Source organism: Eretmochelys imbricata, chromosome 7 (assembly GCF_965152235.1).
Source record: "Eretmochelys imbricata isolate rEreImb1 chromosome 7, rEreImb1.hap1, whole genome shotgun sequence".
Lineage (NCBI taxonomy): Eukaryota > Metazoa > Chordata > Testudines > Cheloniidae > Eretmochelys > Eretmochelys imbricata.
In genome coordinates this window covers 71,912,021-71,934,716 of record NC_135578.1, presented here as the reverse complement: position 1 = coordinate 71,934,716, position 22,696 = coordinate 71,912,021, and the positions used below count along the sequence as shown (strand labels likewise).

Sequence of the window (22,696 nt, the reverse complement as noted above, 5' to 3'; positions counted from 1 at the left end):
TCAGTAACTGGCTAATTTCTTATAGCTGTTACAGCAGAGGTAAGAAGTAAAGTGGGGTTTGACTGTGGTGAACTTGCTGACTGTGGTGGTGGAGGGTGTTTGTGCATTTAGGACATTGTGGAAGAAGGCACTGATAATTATAGGGAAAACTGACAAACAGAGGAGGCTGCGATTTGGGATTTGGTGGAGGGAGAGAGGCCAGGAGAATGGAAAAGTAGATTGGGGGAGTACTTGACATGATTTTAGTTGCTCTCCCCAAGGACATAAAAGGCAGAGCAGGCTCAGCCATCCTTCAATTCCTTCTTACTGCCTATGGCAGCATGACAGAACCCCTGTGGTGTCCACTCTCTCCCATACTGTGCTAGTGTTGGTCAGAACTATAGTTATGTAGTTTGGCAAGTATGTGGTTTATATAGTTAGTCACCCATTAGCAAAAAATATATACAATAGGCTGTCAAGCGATTAAAAAAATAATCATGGTTAATCACACTGTTTAAACAACCATAGAATACCATTTATTTAAATATTTTTGGATGTTTTTTACATTTTCAAATATGTTGATTTCAATTACAACACAGAACACAAAGAGTACAGTGCTCACTTTGTTTATTTTTGATTACATATATTTGCTATAAAAACAAAAGAAATAGTAGTTTTCAATTCATCTCATACAAGTACTGTAATACAATCTCTTTGTCATGAAAGTTGAACTCACAAATGTAGAATTATGTACAAAAAATAACTGCATTCAAAAATAAAACAATGTAAAACTTTATAGAGTCTACAAGTCCACTCAGTCCTACTTCTTGTTCAGTCAGTCACTGAGACAAACAAGTTAGTTTACATTTGCAGGAGACCATGCTGCCCACTTCTTGTTTACAATGTCACCTGAAAGTGAGAACAGGTGTTCACATGGCACTGTTGTAGCCTGCATCACAAGATATTTATGTGCCTGTTGTGTTACAGATTCATATGCCCCTTCAACCACCATTCCAAAGGACATGCGTCTATGCTAATGTGGGGTTCCGCTCTCCAAAGCAGTGCGGACCAACACACATTCACATTTATTATGTGAGTCAGAAGCCACCAGCAGAAGACTGATTTTTATTTTTTGGTGGTTCAGGTTTTGTAGTTTCCGCATCAGAGTGTTGCTCTTTTAAGACTTCTGAAAGCACACTCCACACTTTGTGTCTCTCAGATTTTGGAAGTCACTTCAGATTCTTAAGCCTGGGTCGAGTGCTGCAGCTATCTTTAGAAATCTCACGTTGGTACCTTTGTGTTTTGTCAAATCTGCAATGACAGTGTTCTTAAAACAAACATGTGCTGGGTCATCATCCAAGACTAATATAATGTGAAATATATGGCAGAATGCGGGTAAAACAGAGCAGGAGACTTACTATCCTTCCGCAAGGAGTTCAGTCACAAATTTAATTAACGCATTTTTTTTTAACGAGCGTCATCAGCATGGAAGCATGTCCTCTGGAATGGTGGCCGACACATGAAGGGGCATACGATGTTTAGCATCACTGGCGTGTAAATACCTTGCAATGCCAGCTATAAAAGTGCCATGCACATGCCTGTTCTCACTTTCAGGTGACATTGTAAATAAGAAGTGGGCAGCATTATCTCCCAGAAATGTAAGCAAACTTTTCTGTCTTAAGGCACATCTACGCTGGCAAAGTTACAGCGTCAGCGGTTACAGCGCTGCTCATAGAGCTCAGAAGGAAAACCGCTGTTGTGTGTTCACACAGACAGCTGCTTGTGCAATCGCGTGTTCATACTTGCGGCACTTGCAGCGCTATTTGGAGCGGTGCAGTCTAGGCAGCTGTCCCACAGAGCACCTCTTTCTCTTTTGCCGCTAAGACTTGTGGGAAGGCGGAGAGGGTCGCGGGGCATCCTGGGTCCAATACATCCAAGCAAACCCTGTGCTTCCGTCCACATTTGGCGCCATCTTTCAACAATTTGTGTACTGCGCGCCCTGTCTCTTTCCGGCTGCAGGAATGGATCGTGAACTGCTGACCAGTATGCTGCTCACTCTGACCAACACGTCACGAGTGGCATTGGAGTTATTCCTTAAACTACAAAGTCAAGAGGAGTGCGACATTTATCTCACCACGCATAGTAGCTACGACACGAGATTGCTTGTGGCATTCACGGAGGTGCTGACCACGGAGGAACACTGCTTTTGGACTCGGGAAACAAGCACTGAGTGGTGGGATCACATCATGATGAATGTCTGGGTTGACGAGCAATGGCTGCAGAATTTTCGCGTGAGGAAAGCCACATTCCTGGGACAGTGTGATGAGCTTGTTCAAGTCGTGCGATGCAAGGACATGAGAATGAGAGCTGCTCTGTCATTGGAGAAGCACGTGGCGATTGCATTGTGGAAGCTGACTACTTCAGCCTGCTACCGGTTGGTCGCTTAACCAGTTGGGACTGGGAAAGTCGACCGTTGGACTCATGCTGATGGAAGTGTGCAGGGCCATTAATTGCATCCTGCTCCAAAAGACCGTGACTCTGGGCAACGTGTGTGAGACTGTGGATGGCTTTGCACAAATGGGCTTCCCTAACTGCAGAGGGGCGATAGATGGCATGCACGTTCCAATTCTGGTACCAGACCACCTAACGATCAAGTACATTAATCGCAAGGGGTATTTCTCAATGGTTCTCCAGGCACTTGCGGATCGTTTCACGGACATTAACGCAGGCTGGTCCGGAAAGGAGCATGATGCATGCATCTTTCGGAACACTGGTCTGTTCAAGAAGCTGCAAGCAGGGACTTTCTTCCCATAATAGAAGATCTCCATAGGGGAAGTTGAAATGCCCAATGTGATCCTGGGAGAGCCCGCCTATCCCTTAATGCCGTGGCTTATGAAGCCGTACACGGGGCAACTTGACAGCAGCAAGGAGCAGTTCAACAACAGGCTGAGCAAGTGCAGAATGACTGTTGAGTATGCATTTGGCTGTTCAAAAGCCTGCTGGTGATGCCTGTATGGCAAACTGGACATGGCCGATGACGATATTTCTATGCTTATAGCCGCGTGCTGTATTCTCCATAATATTTGTGAAGGGAAGGGTGAAAGCTTCACTCAGGGCTGGACTGCAGAGGCTCAGTGCCTGGAGGCTGAGTTTGAACAGCCAGAGACCAGGGCTATTAGAGGGGCACAGTGTGGGGCCATAAGGATCAGTTGCAATTTGGGGCTGAAAGCCACTAATATTTGTTGCTATACTTGGGATTTTAGTGCTTTTAATGCTAGGAGGTGATTGGTGCACGTGATGCAAGAAGGGACCTTAACATAATTGTATGTTGCTTTGCAGTGCTCTTTTTGCTTTCACTTAATAGAATAAAGATTGTTTGTTTTCAAACCAACACAATTCTTTTATTAAAAGACGACAACTGGAGGAGAGAGTCAAACAACAAAAATACATCAGCAGGGAGGAGAATGGGGAAAAAGAGAGTCTCCAGAGGACGAGTGGTCCCAGGACAGCTACAGAATTGTGTATGTCCAGGAATCATACCCAACCTTCTCCTTTGGAGTACAATGCAGCGGATGCTGTACGTCAGCAGGGCCAAACTGCAGAGGGATGGGTGTTGAGTGCAATGGGTAATAGGAGTCCACACTGCTGGACTGCGAGGAGGGAGGAGTGGAATGCTGTGGGTAGAGAGTGGAGCCAGGAGGCTGATAACAGTGGGTTGGCAGTGTGTGTGGGGCACATGGGAAAGAGTTTTGTGACAGCAGCTGCAGGGGAGTGTGGGTGTGGAGCTGCTTGGTTTGAAGAGCCAATGTTGCCTTGAGCGTGTCAACTTGGTGCTCCATAACATTTAAGAACCGCTCCACTTCTTTCTGATGTGCCACGTTCTCCTTTCGTTCCCTCTTCTTGCTGTCCCGCCTTTCCTTCAATTCCTGTTTCTCAGCAGCAGAGTGCATCATAACCTCATGGAGAAAGTCCTCCTTAGTTCTTCGTGGCCAGTTTCTAATTCTGCGCAGCCGTTCTGCTGCTGCTAAGGGAGGCTGGCCTCCCAAGGTCATCTCTGTGAAGTTTAAATGCAACATTTTACAGAAGCGATATTGTTTGCAACACAGACAACACTAATTCAGTGCTTTAAAACACAGCCTGTACTCTCAAACCTGTCACTAACTGGCTGACCCCAGGCAAGCACACATGAGCCACAAGACCTCCTCTCCTGTTTGCACTTCACCAAGAACCGACTGCTGTGATTGGCTAGGCTCCTCTGGAGTAGAAAAGAGCTCCTGGGCATGCATCTCTGACCTCCGAGTCATCCTCTGCCTCTGGGTCCCGCTCCCTCTCTTTGTCCATGATTTCCTCCTCCTGGCTTGGTCTACTCTCGACTGGCACGTGAGCCAATGAAATAGCCACAGGGGCCTTTGCAGTGGAGGTGATCGCCACCGAGTATTGTGTCCAGCTCTTTGTAGAACCGGCAGCTCGTGGGCGCAGCACCGGAGTGGTAGTTTGCCTCCCATGCCTTGTGGTAGGCATTCGCAGCTCCTTCACTTTTACCCTACACTGCAATGTGTCCTGGTCATGGCCCCTTTCTATCATGCATAGTGAAATCTGTCTGTAGGTATCAATTCCCACGGCAGGAGCGCAGCTGGGACTGCACAGCTTCCTCTCCCCAAATGCAGATGAGGTCCAGCAGCTCAGCATTGCTCCAAGCGGGGGATCGCTGGGTGCGTGAACCAGGCATGGCCACCTGGAAAGATGTGCTGAGACCACTGCACGCGTCACCGAGCAAACAGGAAGGGGACTTTCAAATTTGCAAAGGAATCTACGGGGTGGGGATGACCGTTTGTCACCTGAGGGCAGGGCAATGGAGTTCAAACTGAAGACCATAATTTTTCCTTAGATAAGCTTCAGTTAGGCTAGCTCCTCTTCCCTCATGCAGGGATACTAGCAATGTGGCAGAGGCTAAATCTCCAGGATTTGAGACTTGTCCCTCACATGATGCTTATATGTCTATTAACAATGGGCATTCCTGATGCCCTCCACTGCAAGGGAAAAGGACATATCCTGGAGTGGTGTTCAGTATGTCACTTTTTCTTCAAACATAGTGGCTGCTGCTCAAGAGGGATCAAGACAGCAGAGACCTCCAAAGTCCATACCAAGAGAGAAGGACCCAACAAAATTGGATGTCTCGGGCCACAAGGTGTATTCATCTGCTAGCCTCCATATGAAGGTGGTTAAATATTCTCTCCAAATATACGGGGTTAAGTTGTCCTCCGAAGGAGTACCAGGATTAAATCTATCACGGTAGAGGGACAGTTGACTGCCTAAACTTCATTACAGGCTGTGCTGGACATGTCTGACACTGGTGTGCACTATGGCCACTGCGTTAGCCATGAGGAGGTCAACATGGCTTCAGTCCTCAAGGATGCCCAGGGAGGTCCAAGCCACTATCAAGGCCCTCCAATTTGAGGGCAACGAACTATTTAACATTATACAGATGATGCCCTCCATTCCTTCAAAGATTCAAGGATGGTTCTGAGCTCTTTGGGCCTCTGATGAAATGGAGAAACTGCCAACCAGCATGGCAGGGGTTAAAGAGAGCCTTTGGGCCCAGCTAGTCCCACTCCATTATACCTGTAGCCAATGGCAGGCCTGGAGGGGAGAGAATAAGAGAGAACCTGGCTCAATCTGAATCTGACCGGTGAAGAGGCATGAACTAGCTGCCTCCCTAGGTGAAAGGAAGGGTCACTAGCCTGCCAGCCAAGGCTTCCACCAGGGAGTAAGCACTGTCTTCCCAGCCAAGGGAGACTGTGGAGGAGACCTAGGAGCCTCCAGCAACTGAGGTAGATGGGTGATTGAAGCACAGGGACATTGTGGAGTTTGGCCTCACTAAACTTATGGCTGCCTCACCCAAAGGAACCTGACACAACAGCAGGGCACTGCCCCAAGTCCATGAGGGAGTGCTACTGGAGGCAAGTCACTCCAGTGACTTGGACTATAGGGACCACACCCCAAACTGAAGGGACAGTGGTAAGAAGTAGCCCAGGGCAGTGGATTTAGACTCCCTGCTGAGAGGTCCCCCTGTTCAGGGGTTGGCTCACATGGGACCCTGAGATGGCACCAGGTGGAGAGGGAGGGCTTGGGTCCCCCTACCCCACCACGTAAAAGACTTAGGCACCTTGCCTAGGGGTCAGGTGCACCAACAACTAGGCTGCCTGGCCCTCCAAGCACCCTGTTACAGGGTCTTTGTGTCCCAACCACAAGGAGAAAATGATCACCGCAAGAGCAGTCTTTTAGCCAGTACCTATATCCAATGTTACAATCAGCCATAGAGGACCTCAGAGCCACTGAGGGTGAGACAGATATTCCATCATGACCAACCCTCTGCTGTCTTTTCTGCTCCCTCACAGTCTAGGACTTCCCCCTGGCTGCAGGTTTGATGCCATCATTGAGAACCTGATAGAACTACCAGAGAATTTTTTTGCATTCTTACACCTCTTCTACCACCTCTGGACAGCTGCCTTTTTTATTTTCAGAAAGGCTTTTTTAGTTTGGGCTAGGATTACCTCAGATCGCTGTGTCCTGGAGATCATAAGCAAGAGGTATCCTATTCAGTTCCAGTTCCTTACCACCTCTCCCTAGTTTCTGGATCTCTTTTTTGGGTACCCTTCTTCTGACTGTTAAAACAAGTAGACCCCTTCTACAAATTGGAGCAATGGGACCTTGAAGTTCAGGAGCAGCTATTTTTATTCCTTTTTTTTTTTCCCTCTTATTCAAAAAGTGAAAGGGGATTTGCACCCCATCCGGGACCTTTGACATATCAAAATCTTCATTTGACATTTCAACTTCAGGATGGTGACTTTTGCCTCTGAAATCCCCTTTTTGGATCTTCGGAGCTGGTTTGCTGCTCTCATCATGCAAGATGCCTATTTCCGTATTTCAATCCATCTGGCCCATAGCAAAAACCTCAGATTCCTGGTAGGCATATCTCTCGACCAGTACAAGTCCTACTCTTTGGTCTTTTCTACAGCATCAAGAATATTCAGCAGTCCTGGCAGCTCATCTAAAGAGACAAGGGATACAAGTCTACCATTAAGTCAAGAGAGAGAAATCCACACTGACTCAGACTCAGAGCGTAGCTCACAGAAGTGGTATTAGACTTCAGGACAACAAGGCCTACTTCTCACAGCAGAGATTTCATACCATAGTAGGTCTCATCAACCAGCTCCAAGCCCACCCAAGAACATAAGTGAAACATGGCTCTTATTTCTGTGACCTAATGCACTTGTTACACAGCATGCCAGACTTCACCTATGCTCTATGCAAGAGTGGTTGAAATCTGTATCTGCCTAAGACCACCGTGCATGTGGTGGTCATGGTCCCCCAAGAAATCCTTTCCTCATTTAAACTGGTGGAAGGATCTCCTCAGATGCACGATACTGTACTCTTCTAAGCATTTCTACCTGCCAAGACTCTGGTAACAGATGTTTCCATGCGGGGTGGGGCGGTTTACCTAGATCAGCTTCAAATTCAGGCTTGTGGTCCTCTCAGGAAACTCTCCTTCATACAAATGTTTTAAAGCTCAGAGCCAGCTACCTGGCATGCAAAGCATTCCCACCTCCTCTTCAGGGATCCACAATACAAATGCAGACAGACAACACTGTAGCTTTGCACTATGTCATTAGACAAGATGGAGCAATATTATCCCCATGCTTCAAGCGGTCTCTCTCCCGAGCCTGCTGGGAGCTGGTGTGGGGCTCCTAATTACTGCATGTTTTCAATGCCACTCCTCTCTCCCCACTGGCCAACCAAACAGGCAGGAAGCAGCGGTCTGGGTTGGAGCTGAGCCAGATGGATGGTGGCACATAGTGATACCCCCCCACACTCCCAATCCCTGCCACAAGCAGTTGAATTAGCTCAATACTATGATTTTCCCCCCGACAACAAGGGGGAGGCAGAATCATGGTTTACACAGGGCCTTAGACATGAATGAATACAGAATTCGATTGCTTGACAAAATGTAAGTGGTGCCCCTGTCCCGATCTGACTCTCAATGGAATAAAATCTTAATGATGTATTTAATTGAATCCTTTGATGCGAAGCCCATTGCTGGTAGTGGATGAACTAGCAGCTGCCCTATGCTTAATTGTGATTGCCTACAGTAACTCACGATGAACCAATTTGGCCTGTTAGCCTGTTTCCTTCTGGTATGCAGCTCCACATGTTTCTGCTTAACTTCATTTACTATCAGACCTTTGAGGCTTTCTTCTCCCCCTTGTTCTTTTACTGTCATTTTAACAGAATCATTGGGGCAAACATTTTTTAAAAAGAGATAAATCCACTGAAAGTATCTTCCTAGCTTCAGTGTTAGGATCTGTTTTCGTAAGGTGCTCAGCACATCCAGGGAGATGCTCAGCACCCCAGCTCTCCTTAAATTCAGGTAGGAGTTAAGGTGCTCAGTTCTTTGTAGAATCAGGGCATTATTCAGCTCTCTTAAAGTGATAATTAATATAGTGGCATTCTTGCATAGACCTGCAACAAGGCAACATCCTGATTCTGTAATATAGCTTGTGGGATAATTTTCTTTTTAGAACAAACAGCCTGATTTCAATGCAAGTGTAAGGAAGTAAATAACTTAGTGGCTGCATAGCCACATAGGGTATGTCTAAACTGCAGCTGTTGGGTGTGGTTCCCAGTGTGGGTAGACAGACTCAGTACTCTAAAACTAGCAGTTTTAACATTGTGACACAGGTAACCACTTGGACAAGCCACCTGACTCCAAGCTCACTTGACCCCCAGGGTCCAAGCTTGGATGCCAGCCTGAGGTGCAATGTCCATGCTATTTTTAGTGCGTTAGCTTGAGCGGAGCTAGTACACGTCTGTGTGATCACACTGGGAATTGCACCTGACAGCTGCAGTGTAGACATACCTATAGGGAACACAAAACCACTTGCTAGTTTAAATGACTTCTCTTAAGTGACAAGAGGCTCCTACTCTATCTGATTATAGCACTGGAATTTATTAATCAGCCTTTTGGAAAATCAGAAAAAATTAGGGCTGTTGTGTGATTTTAAAAAAAGTAATACAATACCATTTATTTAAATATTTTTGGATGTTTTCTACATTTTCAAATATTATTGATTTCAATTACAACACAGAATACAAAGTATACAGTGCTCACTTTATATTTATTTTTGATTACAAATATTTGCACTGTAAAAATGACCAACAAAAGAAATAGTATTTTTAAATTCACCTCAAACAAGTACTGTGGTGCAATCTCTATCCTGAAAGTGCAACTTACAATTGTAGATTTATTTTTATTACATAACTGCACTCCATAACAAAACAATGTAAAACTTTAGAGCCTACAAGTCCACTCAGTCCTGCTTCTTGTTAGTCAATCGCTCAAACAATTTTTTTTTACGTTTGCAGGAGATAATGCTGCCCGCTTCTTGTTTCAATATCACCTGAAAGTGAGAACAGGCATTTGCATGGCATTGTTGTAGCCGGCGTTGCAAGATATTTATGTGTCAGATGCGGTAAAGATTCATATGTTCCTTCATGCTTCAACCGCCATTCCAGAGGACGTGTGTTCATGCTGATGACGGATTCTGCTCAATAATGATCCAATGCAGTGCAGACCGACGTGTGTTCATTTTCATCATCTGAGTCGGATGCTACCAAGAGAAGGTTGATTTTCTTTTTTGGTGGTTCAGGTACTGTAGTTTCTCCTTCAGAGTGTTGCTCTTTTAAGACTTCTGAAAGCATGCTCCACACCTCATCCCTCTCAGATTTTGGACGGCACTTCAGGTTCTTAAACTTTGGGTGCTATTGCTATCTCTAGAAATCTGATATTGGAACCTTCTTTGTGTTTTGTCAAATCTGCAGTGAAAGTATTCTTAAATCAAATAACATATGCTGAGTCGTCATCTGAGACAACGATAACACAAAATACATGGCAGAATGCAGGCAAAATCGTGGAGCAGGAGACCTACAATTCTCCTCCAAGGAGTTCAGTCACAAATTTAATTAATGCATTTTTTTTTTTTTAACAAGCATCATCAGCATGAAAGCATGTTCTCTGGAATGGTGGTCGAAGCACAAAGAAGCATATGAATGTTTAGCTGATCTGTGATGCCATGTGAATGCCTGTTCTCACCTTCGGGTGACATTGTAAATAAGAACCGGACAGCACTACCTCCCGTAAATGTAAACAAACTCGTTTCTGTTATTGATTGGCTGAACAAGACGTAGGACTGAGCGGACTGCTAGGCTCTAAAGTTTTGCATTGTTTTGTTATGGAGTGCAGTTATGTACACAAAAAAAATCTATATCTGTAAGTTGCACTTTCATGATAGAGATTGCCTACAGTACTTGTATGAGGTGAACTGAAAAATACTACTTTTGTCATTTTTATAGTGCAAATATTTGTAATAAAAAATAAATAAAGTGAGCACTGTACACTTTATTTTTTGTGTTGTAATTGAAATCAACATATTTGAAAATGTAGAAAAACATCCAAAAATATTTAATACATTTTCAATTGGTATTCTATTGTTTAACAGTGCGATTAAAAATGTGATTAATCGCGATTAATATTCTTAATTGCATTTTTTTCATTAATCACATGAGTTAACTGTGATTAATTGACAGCCTTAGTAAAAATGAAATAACATAAATGCTTGTGGTGTTGAACACTAAAGTCTTCCATGATCATAACAGTTTGATTTATGGTAGCCTGCTCTTGCTTTACTGTTAAGCTCATGTTTGCCTGCAGCAGCGGGAAGGATCTGTCAAGTGCTTTTGCTAGAGTGGCATGACTGTATATCTTAATTGCAATTGGTTAGGAACAGCTGGACAATATGGAATGAAATTAGAAAGTACTCCCAAAAATCAGGCTAGGTCATAATATATCAAATGATGGTATTTAAACAGAAGTGTGGAAAAAAAATCCCTGTAGAAATTTGTACGGCTTAACATGTAATATTCAGACTGATTTTCAGCAGGGGAAAGAGGCAGAAACATTTTCTAGGCATGGGGGCACAGCTAAGAGTCTGTGTAGCTTTAAATAAATTTTGTCTGTTGTTCACTGATTATGTGACCTGATGTGTTATAATAAATATGTGTCACTCCCATAATCATTAACAGGAGTTTCCCAAAATTCCCATGCATTGATATTAGAACAAGTCCTTCTACAAGAGATTGAGGAATGAGCCTTATATCCAGACATGCCAAACCCTTGAAAAAAATGCAGAAATTGGGCTTGTTTTTGACTTAATTAGTTTGTGAGTTGCTTGTTGGCTAGTTTTTGGCTTGTAGCTTGTTGCTTCTTTTTTTTGATTGGCTCCCGGCAAGGGGGGAGGGAGTCAGGGGTGCACAGCAGGCCCACCACAGTCCCAGGCTGCACGCTGAGGGGATCTAGTATCATAGAGTATTAGTTTCAGAGTAACAGCCGTGTTAGTCTGTATTTGCAAAAAGAAAAGGAGTACTTGTGGCACCTTAGAGACTAACCAATTTATTTGAGCATAAGCTTTTGTGAGCTACAGCTCACTTTATACATACATCCGATGAAGTGAGCTGTAGCTCACAAAAGCTTATGCTCAAATAAATTGGTTAGTCTCTAAGGTGCCACAAGTACTCCTTTTCTTTTTATAGAGTATTGGGATTCTTAGGGATTGACTTGTTTTGGCCCTTTTTTTTTTTTTTTTTTTGAAATTGGATTAGCTTGATTTTTGGCTTATTGTGAAAGTTGGGGTGTTTATTTACCATGTGAAAGTTGGCAACTGTGATTGTATCCAGTGTACCCTTGCTTCAACCTGTGATTACTATAAAAATCAAATTAAGTAAAATTTGAGAGATATGCAATTAGTATTTTAGAAGTACTGTATTGCCATAATGAGAACATCAGGGCAGTTGTTCATTATTGGTTTTGCTATCTTGTAGCTTCCTAAGGTGTTAGCAGTAGTGTAGTCAACAGTACTTTCCATAACTGTTTGGTTCACACCAGGACTCAGCCATATCTTTGTGGTGACACTGGGCAACAGAGGCTAGTCAGGGATCTGGAACAAGATACAAAGGGTTGTCCCGTATCCAGCGGCCTCCACGCAGGATCCCCATTATATTAATTTTAAGAGTCCTGTTTCTTCTCTGAGGGGACACTATCCCATTAGCTCTCACTAGTAAACATGCAGATCAGCTAAAAGAGTAGAATTTATAATGAGCCTTTTACTTCCCACCTCAGCACTCCATATTGTTTATAATTAGCAGTAGAAAGGGAGCTGGATACTGCTGCAGGTAAAAGTACAGTCCCTTTCTCTTTCAGCACCTAGGAATGAGGGAGGACAGGGGGTAGAGGGAGGGAACCTGAATCTGCATCAGCATGAAGAGTTGCAGAGAGACTGCCAAGGGTCAGTGCAACATCAAGACGTGATTTTTGTGTCTGTATAATTCTGATGAAGTGGCTCTCCAGCTATGCTTACTCTAGTCAACATCTACTAGGGAACTTAATTGTCTTCCCCAAAAGCATGCCATATATTAGTTTTATTTTCCCCTGGTGGGTTTCAGGGGTAGGGGAAGGGAGGTAGTATCAAGAGAGCATTCCTGCCTCAGAGCTACCCTTTATCCTGTTTTTAGTGTTGTCTTCAATAATCCCGCCTGTCCCTGATCTTATGCTATTAATTAATTTCTATATAGATATGAGAGCTGTTTTGCTAAGATGCATTAGAACAGAGGACTACAGAAAGAGTCTGTCTCTAATTTGTTCAGCATCAGCAGCTACACAGCACATAATAGCTATTATCAGTGTAATAGCCCTCCTTACCTTAGTGGTTGTAGAACTGAACATATTGGTGTGATTCACTCAGTAAGTCTTGCTCAGGGAGTTAATGGATTACAGTAATTACTTCAGTCATCTCTGTTTTGATAATGTTCCTTGGTGCACCATTCTAATGCTGATTAATGAAGTTCTGGAGAGCTGTAAAAGGTGGGAATGGCAGTGTAAAGTGAGGAAGAGGATGCAACTGTTCTAAGTCTTAGTCCTTAAAAATACTCAATAGGTGATACTTTGCTGTAAAAAGACAAACCACTGTCATTTGAGTAAGAGGACTAATAGAATTTCACAGCTCGTTGTAATTTGTGAAATGGCTACCTTCTGTGCAATGGTGTCCATCTTTCATGTTGTTTGGAGTGCAGAAATACACCAGTCTAGCTTCCATACCTATTACCTAGCAACAAAACTACAGTATTCTATCTGCTAGAGAAGGCATAATGCTATTTTAATAACCGAATATTAACTGTAAAAGATCTTCTAGGTTTTTATTCTTTTTACAAATGTTTTTAGCAAAAACTGCAGTGATACTGATGCATTTTCACAACTCTCTAATCTCTCCGGTGTCGAAAAACCAACTGTGAATAGCCCGTAAAAGAACACTTATTTTTATGTGAATACTCTACCCTTATATATGGTGGTACTTCTGTGATTCAGACAGGAGCTATAATGGTGTATAGAAGAGGTAGTTCCATTGAAGTCAGTTGTCAGGACATATTAATTTACCTCTTAAATCTTAGAAACTCTTTGGGAACATATGAAAAAAATATAGCCAAATAATCATTTGTATCTACATCTGTTTGTAGCCATCGCCACCATGTACTCCATGATCAAGAAGTTGACAAGAGGACATGTGTTCCCATGAATCACCTCTGGGAACAGCAAGCCCCCTACACTGTGTGCAATAGCTCCCTTTCGGAGTATGGAGTTTTAGGTAAGTCTCGGAAAATGCCTGGGAAGTTTTCTTATGAAGTATGATGTCTCAAATGAGATCTGGAAATTGATGACTGCTAATTAAAAGCAATTTTGTTTAAATCATAAATTAAAGATGGTTGAACCTGCACCTATTGAAAGGTTCTGTTCCGCTAAGATTTCAGACATTCAGATCTTATCTGAGCCTCTTAACTCTTCCCTTAGATTTCTGGTACTTCCTGCAGCTGGTCAGACTGGAAATGCAACAAAAACAGCTTTTTGTTCTAACTTAGCGCTTCTGTTCTAACTTAGCGCTTCTGTTCTAAGTAGTAACGTGCCGGGCAAGGGCATGAAAATGAAATAGTGTGACTGCTAATCAGTTTTTTCTTTTTATTGAACTACCTGAAAAATGTTGTTTGTCAAATTTACTCTAGTAATTTTGTTTGTCATTTGTCCTTCCTTGATTAAGGTGGGGTTTTAAAAATTATTATTACAACTAATAGCTGAGAGCTCTTGCTATTGCACTGGTGTGGCAGTGGGTGTAGTAATCCACCATCTGTGCTTTCTCTCTCCCACAACCAATGCAATCATTGCATGCAGATTAGCTGCAGAATAAGGGTAGTGATTGGTTGTGTTACTTCTGATATCACTGGGGTCTAGGTCTCTTGGTATGGCATGCATTCCTTGCTGTGGCTGTACACCTCATGGGTGTAATTGGTACAGTCAGAATGGCTGAAAATTTATAAACTGGATGGTAACGGACTTTGAAATCCAGTGATTTATTGAACTGGGTCATATTCTAAACAAAAAGAGCTCTCAACTATGCTTGTAGCTATTTCCATCACTAACAGACGTTCTAGGTTTTAGAGACACAGATAGTGACAATCCTGGAATCTTATTATGTAGACCAGAGGTGGGCAAACTTCAGCCTAAGGGCCGCATCTGGCCCACCAGACATTTTAATCTGGCCCTCGAGCTCCTGCCGGAGAGTGGGTCGGGGGCTTGCCCCGCTCCGTGCGGCTTATAGAAACAACAGCATTTCCTACCTCCGGCTCCTACACATAGGGGCAGCCAGGGGACTCCACACCCTGCCCCCGCCCCAAACGCGGCCCCTGCAGCTCCCACTGGCCAGGAACTGCAGCCAGTGGAAGCTGGAGGGGCGGCTTCTGTGGACGGGGCAGCCCGCAGACCTGTCTGGCTGTGCTTCCGCATAGGAGCTGGAGTGGGGATAAGCCACTGCTTCTGGGAGCTGCTTGAAGTAAGCACCGCACAGAGCCTGCACCCCTGACCCCCTGCCCCAGCCCTGATCCCCCTTCTGCCCTCCAAACACCTCAGTCCCATCCCGGAGTACCGTCCTGTACCCCAACCCCCTCATCCCCAGCCCCCTCCCAGAGCCCACACCCCTAGCCGGAGCCCACTCCTGTATCCCAACCCCCAAAAAGTTTGCCTACCCCGATATAGACCCTAATCCAAATTTTGCCCTTCTGTGATGGATCACGATTTGGTCCATTGTCATTTTTTAAAAAAATGACACTAAAATATGTAAAATGGACTGGAAAAGTTTTGTTGGGTTTTTTAATGTTGAGACTGATGACGACCATGCCTACAATATCATGCATGCAGGTCTGCTCAAACTGTAGCATCATTACACACCTGCTGTAAAAATGCTTTCTTCCACTTCTTCTTCACCACTGTTCCTGTCAGCTGCTTAAAACCTAATTGTGCATGGTGTGAGGGGAGGAAAAAAGCGGGTGCAAATTCAGAAATCCTACCAGAGAATAGTTGACACTGATCACTAAAGGAGCATAGAGCTGAAACACCCCAGGCATCTATCTTATACAATTTTCTGTTAAAGACTAATGGTAATGGTGAAGTCATTATATTTAAAATCTATTTTAGGAGAAGGCTGTTGGGCAACATATGCAGAAATTCATCAGCAAAGATTATGGGGAAAAGAATTGTGAAGCTGTCAGAGTCCAAACTGAAATTAAAATGGTTCAGAATATTCCATCTTCTCATGTATTAGCACTTTGAAAATACACCATCTCTACATCATAAAGCAGTGGGGTTCTTTTGAGGGTATACACTTGCTAAAGAGGGATTTTAGCTATATAATGTGGCTTTGCAAATTTATTAACAACTTGATGAGAGGCGGTGCTATGAGTAAAATCATGGATGCCTGGGAATATAGATATAAAAACCTGTTCCAACCTTATGTGTATTGAGTGCTATTCCAAATTTACTACATAAATTGAGATCACAAATCTTTGTTAAAAATTGCATTAATCATAGTGAATCAAATGATACTGCGGCACTGGCCAGACATTTCACCTTCAGCTGGGGGTGAATGGATGACCTCACTCAGACAAGCTGTAGGTGGCAAGAGGATGATATGTGAAGCACAAAATAAAATTGATACATTTAATAATATATCAAGAAGCTTTATTGGCTCTGTGGATAAATAATGAAGAACTATTACATATCTATTTCACAATTCAAATGAAAGCAAAAGGGAAAAAATGAAGAGTTAATAGATAGCAGTGGCTTATAATAAGATTATCATCTGTTACATGGATATTTGGCTGTATAAACATCTTGAGGATTGTATTTTAATGTGTGTTTGTCATTTAGGTCTACAGTGTTAAAATTCAGATGGAACAAGGCAGCGTGGTTAGAGCACAGGCCTAGGAGCTGGGGGTTCCTGGGCTCTTCTGTGTTCTTCCCCTGACTTGGTGTGTGAGCAGTGATGGGACACTTCAGTGTTGTATGCCTCAGTTTGTCTCTCTGTAAAAATGGGTATATTGATACTTACTTGAGATGGACATGAGGGCAGAATTTCATATGGGATAAGATTTTTTTTTTTTTTTGCAATCCTCTCCTATATTTTTGCTCTATTTATTTTTTTTTTAATCCTGTACGTTTTTAAATGGTGCACTAATTCAAGTTCTGTAACTAGGGAAGTGGTTTTGTTTGTTTGTTTGTTTTTAAATGAATTCACAAATACTTAGCCAAATGTCTGCTTTTGAAAAAAGTGAACACTGAAGCAATATTTTTTTAAATTAGCATGGCGTCTTCTCTCATCTAGATGGAGACACTCCGGCAGATCAAGGTACAGCCTTGTATAATATGACCTGTCAAATCTGATGTTTCCAGGGTGTGACAGCGGCAAGGAAACAATAATGGGACTCTTTTTATACATTTTAGAAGGGCAGTAAAAAAATTTGTTTTGCAATTCCTCTGAAATGTGTGTGGATGAAGGGTACTACATGAGCACAAATTAATATTACTAATATTGATATTTTAAAATAACATAATTTTAAAAAGCCGTAGTTATGGCAGTCTCCAATAATGAAGGAAACAAAACGGGCAGAGCAATTTACAGTGGGTGAGTGTGACAAACCAGATTTTTGTAATTAGAAATTTTTTATTAGAAATTCCATCTTGTATGTGAGTGGGTTAAAATTTTAATATAATAAAGTCCTTTCCCTCTTTCTTTAGCTGTAATGACTTTAATTAATTTTGTTAACATTTACCATATATCATGGCGCTTGGACATGTTTACCTTTGCAAATATGTATTTATAGAGAGAAATAGTTTTCAGATGAGAGAGCTCCAAATGAATGTTTACCTCTTTTATTAAGAACTTTGATCAAACATAACTTCTTTATCATTCTAATCCATTTTGCCAGTAACATTTTTAAGGAAAGATTTTTTTTTTTTTTAATGGATAGTTTATTAATGTAATGTCATAGCTTCTAAGTGTTCAGAAAACTTTGTGCACAAGGAATAGATTCTTCCTCAGGAGAGAAATCAACACCTTGTTCCAGTTCAAGTTGTATAGAGCTAGAAATAGGAACTGTTCAGTGTTATCTTATGTGTTTTTGAAACTTTAAAGAGTCTGTTTTAAAGGTTAATATTCAAACAAAACTGTTTTGTAAAATCACTCCTGTAAAAACAAAAGAAAAAAACCATTAATAGCCAAAGACAATATATGGGACAGAAACCCAACAACAATTGCACAGACACAGGATTAATTATTCTAGTCCATATACAATTATTTACTCACTTTACAAGTTGCAGTAGGACTGCAGATCTTAAAGCAGATATATTGTATCTTGCTCATCATCATGGTATTTGTGCCTCTAAATCAAGGCTTTGCCTACGTGGGATAGTTGCCTCAATTTAACTTAAATCTCTGTGTTAAACTGATACAAATCCCTATGTGGAAACTCTTATTTTGGTTTAACTTACGCAGGATGCTGGTTGGGTGTCAGTTATTTCTGCAGTATTTGTTTGATTATTAGAGAGTGGTGGGAAAGAGGGCTTTCTATGCAGAGTAGTTAGTGACTTCTGCTTTCTGGGCTATCCTCTTCTGAATACAAAGAGGGGGGGAAATGCAGACTTTCCCAGTCTGAGGATTTGCTGCTTCAAGAGAGGCAGATGGAAGGAGGAGCAGAGTTTTTGTTCTAGGGTGACCATATTTCCCAAAGGGAAAATGGGACACTGTGTGGGGATAGCCTGAGGCCCCTCCCTCTCCCCGAGTGGGGGACTGACCCAAGTCACTCACCGGAGTGCCATCCCCGCTCCCCTTGCGAGGCAAGGGGGTGCTGCTTATCTGAGCCGCCCTCCCCTCCTCCCCCCCCTGTCATAAATATAAAGGGAAGGGTAAACCCCTTTGAAATCCCTCCTGGCCAGGGGAAAGCTCCTCTCACCTGTAAAGGGTTAAGAAGCTAAAGGTAACCTCGCTGGCACCTGACCAAAATGACCAATGAGGAGACAAGATACTTTCAAAAGCTGGGAGGGGGGAGAGAAACAAAGGGTCTGTGTCTGTCTGTATGCTGGTCTTTGCCAGGGATAGACCAGGAATGGAGTCTTAGAACTTTTAGTAAGTAATCTAGCTAGGTATGTGTTAGATTATGATTTCTTTAAATGGCTAGAAAAGAATTGTGCTGAATAGAATAACTATTTCTGTCTGTGTATCTTTTTTGTAACTTAAGGTTTTGCCTAGAGGGGTTCTCTATGTTTTTGAATCTAATTACCCTGTAAGATATGTACCATCTTGATTTTACAGGGGGGATTTCTTTATTTCTATTTACTTCTATTTTTATTAAAAGTCTTCTTGTAAGAAAACTGAATGCTTTTTAACTAACTTTACACCCGAGGTTTAGAAATAAACAAACAAAACTTGGCTGTAAAATTTTGCTGTGCTGGAATAGAATATCTATTCTCTGATAGTGATTGTCAGCCTACAGAAAAAGACAATTCCCTTGTCTCTGCTCTGGGCCCAAATTAAAGCAAAAAACCTCCAACTACTTGGAAACCTGCTTACCCAGCCCAAAGAAAAAGCAAATGGGTAGAACACACACCCCCTATTTACTTTTAGGAAGAAAAGAAAAAAAAACCTCTGGGTTGGAAGACTGTGAATTTCCCTGCAGGAGTTAAGTACCCTGCCTCCAGGCAAAGAAAACCTGCAATTCACAAAGATAATCCCCTTTTGTCTCTGCTTGGCCACAGTTTCAGCTTTCAGTTTTAGCTGCTTTCCAAAGGAAAAAAAAATTTCCTTTTTAAAATCTGTATTTGTAGTTCAAAAAATCTCAACTGGATCTCAAAATGATTTCAGGTTAATCCCACCGCTATGCCACCATGTCCAGGTTCCTCCCCCACTCTGAACTCTAGGGTACAGATGTGGGGACCTGCATGAAAAACCTCCTAAGCTTATCTTTACCAGCTTAGGTCAAAACTTCCCCAAGGTACAAAATATTCCCCCCCGTTGTCCTTGGACTGGCCGCTACCACCACCAAACTAATACTGGTTACTGGGGAAGAGCTGTTTGGACGCGTCCTTCCCCCCAAAATACTTCCCAAAACCTTGCACCCCACTTCCTGGACAAGGTTTGGTAAAAAGCCTCACCAATTTGCCTAGGTGACTACAGACCCAGACCCTTGGATCTTAAGAACAATGAACCATCCTCCCAACACTTGCACCCCCCCTTTCCTGGGAAATGTTGGATAAAAAGCCTCACCAATTTGCATAGGTGACCACAGACCCAAACCCTTGGATCTGAGAACAATGAAAAAGCATTCAGTTTTCTTACAAGAAGACTTTTAATAAAAATAGAAGTAAATAGAAATAAAGAAATCCCCCCTGTAAAATCAAGATGGTAGATATCTTACAGGGTAATTAGATTCAAAAACATAGAGAACCCCTCTAGGCAAAACCTTAAGTTACAAAAAAGATAGAATAACTATTTCTGTCTGTGTATCTTTTTTGTAACTTAAGGTTTTGCCTAGAGGGGTTCTCTATGTTTTTGAATCTAATTACCCTGTAAGATATGTACCATCTTGATTTTACAGGGGGGATTTCTTTATTTCTATTTACTTCTATTTTTATTAAAAGTCTTCTTGTAAGAAAACTGAATGCTTTTTCATTGTTCTCAGATCCAAGGGTTTGGGTCTGTGGTCACCTATGCAAATTGGTGAGGCTTTTTATCCAACATTTCCCAGGAAAGGGGGGGGTGCAAGTGTTGGGAGGATGGTTCATTGTTCTTAAGATCCAAGGGTCTGGGTCTGTAGTCACCTAGGCAAATTGGTGAGGCTTTTTACCAAACCTTGTCCAGGAAGTGGGGTGCAAGGTTTTGGGAAGTATTTTGGGGGGAAGGACGCGTCCAAACAGCTCTTCCCCAGTAACCAGTATTAGTTTGGTGGTGGTAGCGGCCAGTCCAAGGACAACGGGGGGGAATATTTTGTACCTTGGGGAAGTTTTGACCTAAGCTGGTAAAGATAAGCTTAGGAGGTTTTTCATGCAGGTCCCCACATCTGTACCCTAGAGTTCAGAGTGGGGGAGGAACCTGGACATGGTGGCATAGCGGTGGGATTAACCTGAAATCATTTTGAGATCCAGTTGAGATTTTTTGAACTAGAAATACAGATTTTAAAAAGGAAATTTTTTTTTCCTTTGGAAAGCAGCTGAAACTGAAAGCTGAAACTGTGGCCAAGCAGAGACAAAAGGGGATTATCTTTGTGAATTGCAGGTTTTCTTTGCCTGGAGGCAGGGTACTTAACTCCTGCAGGGAAATTCACAGTCTTCCAACCCAGAGGTTTTTTTTTCTTTTCTTCCTAAAAGTAAATAGGGGGTGTGTGTTCTACCCATTTGCTTTTTCTTTGGGCTGGGTAAGCAGGTTTCCAAGTAGTTGGAGGTTTTTTGCTTTAATTTGGGCCCAGAGCAGAGACAAGGGAATTGTCTTTTTCTGTAGGCTGACAATCACTATCAGAGAGATATTCTATTCCAGCACAGCAAAATTTTACAGCCAAGTTTTGTTTGTTTATTTCTAAACCTCGGGTGTAAAGTTAGTTAAAAAGCATTCAGTTTTCTTACAAGAAGACTTTTAATAAAAATAGAAGTAAATAGAAATAAAGAAATCCCCCCTGTAAAATCAAGATGGTACATATCTTACAGGGTAATTAGATTCAAAAACATAGAGAACCCCTCTAGGCAAAACCTTAAGTTACAAAAAAGATACACAGACAGAAATAGTTATTCTATTCAGCACAATTCTTTTCTCAGCCATTTAAAGAAATCATAATCTAACACATACCTAGCTAGATTACTTACTAAAAGTTCTAAGACTCCATTCCTGGTCTATCCCTGGCAAAGACCAGCATACAGACAGACACAGACCCTTTGTTTCTCTCCCCCCTCCCAGCTTTTGAAAGTATCTTGTCTCCTCATTGGTCATTTTGGTCAGGTGCCAGCGAGGTTACCTTTAGCTTCTTAACCCTTTACAGGTGAGAGGAGCTTTCCCCTGGCCAGGAGGGATTTCAAAGGGGTTTACCCTTCCCTTTATATTTATGACACCCCCCCCTCCCAGACTGGGAGTTGCTGCTCGCCTGAGCCCTGCCTGCCCCCACCCTCCTCACGCAAGGCTGGCATCACTACTCATCCCAGCCACACCCATGTTCCTCAATTTTTTGATCAAAGTGGGCCTTTGGCAAGAGCAAATGGGACAAAGGCGCACTTTTGCCAAAAAAGTCAGGACGGCCAGGACAGGGCTTAAAAAAAAAAGACTGTTCCAGCCAAAATGGGAAGTGTGGTCACCCTATTTTGTTCTCCCATTACCGCTACTGCATGCACAACCACTGTTCAACAAGAAGCTTTGGAGTGGTTGTCCTGGAAGTCTCTAATATTGCAGTGTGGCTATGAAGGAAAAAGGAGTTATTGTGGATTTAATTTGTGTCTGTGTAAACATGCAAGAACTCAAATCGTTTTGGGAATTTCCTTAGTTTCTGTGGATTAGAGGTCATTAAGTAAGAATGGATTGAATAGCCTGCATGACAATACCACAAATTGTTTCCCTGGCAGGTGAAGAAGCAGAGAGCTGGCACCTGTTCAGAGCTGTGCGGTCTGCGCCAAGTTATTGCTTTCCCTGTTAGGAGCACCTGGGGTATAATAGCTCCACTAAAATGATATTCTGACAAGACTGATTTGCCTTAGTGATAAAACCAGAACAGGCTAGTTACTTTGCATTTTAAAAAGCTATTTGTTTTCAGATGCAAAGTGAGAGGGATGTGTACGTTTAAGGGTTGTATTCGGAGCACTTCTTCTACTGTTTTAGATTTTGTTTGTTACAGTGCAGCCTAGTGGATAGGGCATTAGACTGGGATGTGGCAGGTGTGGGTTCAATTCCTGGCTCTCACTAGTCTGCTGCTTGAGCTTAAGCAAAGAACTTCCCTCTCTGTGCCTCATGTACCCATCTGTACATTAATTGAGATAATAATACTAAACTTTTTAAAGGACGTTGAGATCTAAAGATGAAAAGCACATATAAGAGCTAGGCATTACCATTCTATTAACCTGGGTGTATTGTTTTAGTTATAGCTGGATTATTGCAATTCAATTAGTCTTATAAAGATAGTATTTTACCTGCAGGTTATTCAGTTTCAGCAATAGGGAAGTCTGGAAGCATAACTGAGTTGCTCTGGGAAGGTATTA

The 22,696-nt window shown here is 42.5% G+C and overlaps 1 protein-coding gene across 3 annotated transcripts in view; it reads left to right on the top strand.

The window, feature by feature from the left end:
- Positions 1–22,696, top strand: part of OGDHL (oxoglutarate dehydrogenase L) — a 97,932-nt gene that overhangs the window by 48,370 nt on the left and 26,866 nt on the right. For all 3 annotated transcript variants that reach the window (XM_077821478.1, XM_077821479.1, XM_077821480.1), the window contains one exon: positions 13,603–13,730. In XM_077821478.1, coding sequence (XP_077677604.1) covers positions 13,603–13,730 — 128 coding nt within the window. The remainder of the gene's footprint in view (positions 1–13,602; positions 13,731–22,696) is intronic.